This window comes from Octopus bimaculoides, chromosome 9, assembly GCF_001194135.2.
Source record: "Octopus bimaculoides isolate UCB-OBI-ISO-001 chromosome 9, ASM119413v2, whole genome shotgun sequence".
Classification (NCBI taxonomy): domain Eukaryota; kingdom Metazoa; phylum Mollusca; class Cephalopoda; order Octopoda; family Octopodidae; genus Octopus; species Octopus bimaculoides.
This window is the reverse complement of record NC_068989.1, coordinates 31,113,829-31,119,361: the sequence shown is the minus strand read 5'-3', so window position 1 is coordinate 31,119,361 and position 5,533 is coordinate 31,113,829. Positions and strand designations below refer to the sequence as shown.

General features: G+C 33.1%; 1 protein-coding gene across 4 annotated transcripts in view; it reads right to left on the bottom strand.

The window, feature by feature from the left end:
- The window catches only part of LOC106872228 (reticulophagy regulator 3-like), a 110,942-nt gene that overhangs the window by 78,455 nt on the left and 26,954 nt on the right, over positions 1-5,533 (bottom strand). For 3 of the 4 annotated variants that reach the window (XM_052970552.1, XM_052970551.1, XM_052970553.1), the window contains exon 2: positions 1,553-1,659. In XM_052970552.1, coding sequence (XP_052826512.1) covers positions 1,553-1,659 — 107 coding nt within the window. Of the gene's footprint in view, positions 1-1,552; positions 1,660-3,572; positions 3,592-5,533 lie in introns of all 4 variants that reach the window. The other variant, XM_052970554.1, reaches the window with a different exon arrangement.

The following is a 5,533-nucleotide window of genomic DNA, read 5'->3' as shown; positions in this document are numbered from 1 at the left end:
ATATATATATATATATATATATATATACACACATATATATGACAGGCTTCTTTCAGTTTCCGTCTACCAAATCCACTCACAAGGCTTTGGTCGGCCCGAGGCTATAGTAGAAGACACTTGCCCAAAGTTCCACGCAGTGGGACTGAACCCAGAACCATGTGGTTCGTAAGCAAGCTACTTACCACACAGCCACTCCTGCACTTAAGATATATTAAATACATTATAATATAATTGGCTATAGCAATTAAAACTAAAACAATAAAATTGATAAATGAAGATGTAAAACAGCACCTACAATTGCTAGAAATGAGAGCCAAAATTTAACTCAAACAGCCACACAAAAGCACTAACCTCATGAAATGTTTGGGATTGTGAACAGCAAGCCACAACATCTTTCTTTGGCAAGATAAACTCACATAATGAAGTAGCTTGATAAAACCTTATTATGGGATTTTGAAATTTGATCAATATGATCATCAAAGGTTTCCATGATTACTCCTATTCGTTCATGAGAATACCACTGAAAAGCGAGCACTAAAATTCAAAATGGTTAAAGTGTATAGTAACATACAATAAGATATTATAATAATATATTAATATATTAAGATATATTAAATACAATATAATATATGTTAATATATTATTATAATATCTTATTATAATATTGTATGTTTATATATATATATATAGCATGGCCATTGCCAGTACCGCCTGACTGGCCTTCATGCGGGTGACACGTAAAAGCACCCACTACACTCTCTGAGTGGTTGGCGTTAGGAAGGGCATCCAGCTGTAGAAACTCTGCCAAATCAGATTGGAGCCTGGTGTAGCCATCTGGTTTCACCAGTTCTCAGTCAAATCGTCCAACCCATGCTAGCATGGAAAGCGGACGTTAAACGACGATGATGATGATGATGATGATATATAAACACACTCATATACACACACACATGCAATATCTACCCCTGCACTCATACATAAATACATACACAAACCCCAGCCTCTATAACAACTATCATTTCAACACATTTCATCATAGGTGGTCAGATTTTCTACAGTACCATATCTCCAATCACTATAGTGTTTTGTCAATTCCTCTGAAAGATTCAGCACTGCCAAGTTAGCTTTCACTGCTTCTTCCAAAGTGTTCTTCAGTCTCCTTGTTCCATACCAATGCAGCCTTCTCTTTTGCACACTATTTTTGGGGAAGCCCTTTTTTTTAAACTTTAAATAAACATAGCTCATAGTCATCATTATCATCACTTTACATCCACTTTCCATGCTAGCATAGATTGAATGAGTTATCAGAAACTGTGCCCATCTTCATTGGAGTTACTGCTCTACTTGATGCCCTATATTTTATATTTATTTATTCAAAGAGACAGTTATAATCATTGAAACATATAAAAGTGACACTTATATGAGAGAACAAAAAGTGTGTGGTGGAGTTGGGAAGAAAAGGTAGAAAGAGTAAGGGGAAAAGGAAATAACAAAAATCAGCCATAAAAATACAAAGTAAATAAAAATTATGTAGAAATTAAAAAGCACTTACATGTTATTTTCTTCCAAATTCTATTTATTAAAAGATCAAGGATGAAAAGAACTATGACAGAACAACAACAAAACGAATAGAAATTAAGGGGTATGTTGTAGAAGAACCTGCAAATAGAAAAATAGAAAGTAGATCAGGGTCAGTTTTCATAAAAGATATCAAAGCACTATCAAAGATTGTCAGTGAACAAAGTAAGCTAATCTCTCAATTTTTCAAGACATCCCCAAGGGTCCTCTCAACCCTATATCTCCATTCATCCACTATTTAACAAAATGTACTGGATGCACTTTATCAGAACATCTATACATCTGAAGTTGCCATGTCACAGAATCTTTACAGCTCTATCTTGTGTCTATTAATTCAGGATAACATGACCATCAGAATGGGTAGAAAAGAGCAATTACAGAAGGACTAGTGAGAAGAAAAGAAAGAGGTCATCTATGAAAGAGATGCAGAAAAGGAAAAGATAGTACTAAAAGAATAATAAATAGTAAAGGGAGGATGTAAATAGAGAAGTAGTAGCTGCATATGGTAAATGGGAACTAGCAGGTAAAAGGAGAGTGAGTGGTGGGTAACTGAAGGAACAGTCAGTGGTAAGAGAATTTGATGAAAGAGCAGGAGTGCAAGTGGCAGAGTGCTCCAGATACCAAGATATATGATGCAATCATTCCCTGATTAAACATCATAATTCAGAAGGATATAGAAAGGAGAAAAATGTAGATGGTGGAAATATGGGAGGATTGAGTGCAGACTGAATTGATGCTTTCCTTTCAACTAACAGGTGGCATGGTAAAGTGAATAGAAGACATAAGGAGATGTGAAGATACAGAACATGGATGGATGGATGGAGGGGGGAGGAGTGAGTGTATATCTATATTTATATACATATATACATATTCACACATATACATGTATATATACATGCACATATACATATTCACACATACACATAGATGTATATATAGACATACATACATATGTTCACATACCTCTACAAAAATGCACCTACACACACGCACATATATTCACATATATGAATACATACATATACATATGCACATACATACATATACACACATTCATACATACACAGACGTATATGCATACATATACATGTCCACATACATGTACATGCACATACATATATACACACATACCACATACTCCACCCAAGTGACTGACCTTGTTGGAATCTATCTTCTGTCCAACCTGCATGATGAATTTCCTGAAATCAGGGAAGGATTGTATAGAGGCAAAGCACTTTTCATCATAAAAAATGCATCCAATAGAAAATTAGAACTACATAAAAGTGATTTTAGAAATTTTTCAAAAGGCATGGTCTTTCTATCTCTATTGAGAGGGATAATAATTCAATTAACTTCTTAGATGTTAACTTCAATTTAACAACCAGATTGCATGAACCTTTCAGAAAACCTAATTCTAATTCAAGCTATATCAACTTCCAAAGTAACCATCCAAGACCAATTAAAAACACATTAACCTCTAACATTGGTAAGAGACTAACCGATTTATCTTCTAACGAGGAAATATTTAATAGACATGCGGACCACTACAACACAGCTCTAGCAAATACTGGATGTAGGGATAAAATAAAATACCATCAAATTAACAACATTAATATATACAACACAACTAATTACAAATACAACTGATAAATTTTATAATCCCACCATAACTAGTAATACAATTAAAAATAAGCATATAACTAATAACCCAACTCCATATAAACAAGGAGTTGATAATGATAACAAACCCAAGATCATTTCAAATCAACCTAATACTAGCAAACATAATATTAGAAAAACCAATATTAAATTATCTCATAAACCAAAGATAAATTTAAAAAAACAACCAACTTACAATTATAATGATCTCCACAATGATAAAAACATAATTAATAAGCATTGATATGAATAATCAATTAATCACCTCCAATACCAGCACCACTGCTAATTCACATAATGCTCTGAATAATAATAATATTAAACTACATACTCACCTCATTAACTTTAAAAAATCTAAAAGGGATTAAAACATACCTATAAATAATAATCACCCTGAAAAATCTAATAAAATTTGGTTAATTATTCTCTATGCAAAACAAATTAAAAATAACATTGTTAAATCTATATTTAAAGCTATTCATAAATACTTTAACATTGATAATAGATATTTACTCTTTTACTTGTTTCAGTCATTTGACTGTGGCCATGCTGGAGCACCGTCTTTAGTCGAGCAAATCGACCCCGGGACTTATTCTTTGTATGCCTAGTACTTATTCTATCGGTTTCTTTTGCCGAACCGCTAGGTTACGGGGATGTAAACACACCAGCATTGGTTGTCAAGCGATGTTGGGAGGGACAAACACAGACACACATGTATATGCACACCCATACATATACATATATACGACGGGCTTCTTTCAGTTTCCGTCTACCAAATCCAATCACAAGGCTTTGGTCAGCCCGAGGCTATAGTAGAAGACACTTGCCTAAGGTGCCACGCAGTGGGACTGAACCTGGAACAAGGTGGTTCGTAAGCAACCACACAGATATAATGAAATCATAAAACTTATATCATCAATTAACAAAAGAAAATTAAATAAATCTCACACCAATAGAAATGCCCATAACAATAATTCTACTAATTCCCCTAAACTTAAACTATATCTCCCATACCCCACTAACCCCAATAATAACACCATAATAACCCATATTAATACCAATTCTTCTAATAGATTCACACAATACAATATTTATGAAAATTGTGACTGTAGAGTTAAAACTAATAGTAAATTTAAGAATTCATAAAAGAAAATATATAGTATATCAATGCACTGTTATAGCTCAGGGCAAAAAATATTTTTATATCGGCTCGACTGAGAATAAGGTTAAGATTTGAATGGCTAATAATCTCCAAACTTTTAAAAATAAATAGAAAACCAATTCCACTGGGTTAAGTAAAATTATATGGGAATTAAAAGATAATGATATCGAATTTGAAATTAAATGGGATATTATTGCTTTTGCACTGGCTTATAAAGTCAACAACAAAAAATGTCATCTTTGTATCACAGAAGCTTCCTTCCTCCAGAAATACCCTATTTAGCTCGAGAAATGAGAAAAATATTTCTTGTGTTCATGCAGGAAAATATGTTTTTCTAAATTTAAGTAATTGATCTATTATCACTCTCATTGAAATATTTGTATAATCTCTTTAACTCATTAGCTCCACTAATATAAATTACCTCCCCATACCAATTCTTACTTAACTATACCACCAACAATATTAATATCTACATGTATTACACCTATTACCTCAATTAAGCAGCTACCTTTACTTATCATTCAGAACCACCTACCAACATTTGAACATACACTCCTGGTAACATTTATAAATACTTGACACATATATCCATGTATGATTGTGTATTTGTACATATATATCCATGTATGAATGTGTAAGCTACCTGTACATGAATATAGGGGTGTGCATATGGGTAGAACCATGTGAGTATATGTATGCACAAATAAACATATAGATCTATATATAAATATATGTATGAAGGTATGTGACCGTATATGTGTGTGTGAACGTATATGTATATTTATACGTGTATGTGGACATAAATATGCATGTTTTTTATATTTATGTGTTTGTATGGGTGTATGTATGCATATATATATCTATATATGTGTATGTAAGTATGTATATGTGTATGCATGTGTGTGTGTATATATATCATCATCATCATCATCGTTTAACGTCTGCTTTCCATGCTAGCATGGTTTGGACGATTCGACTGAGGACTGGTGGAACCAGATGGCTACACCAGGCTCCAATCTGATTTGGCAGAGTTTCTACAGCTGGATGCCCTTCCTAACGCCAACCACTCAGAGAGTATAGTCCTCATGCCTATGGAAAATTTTTTTATTATTGTTATTATTATTAGTATATATA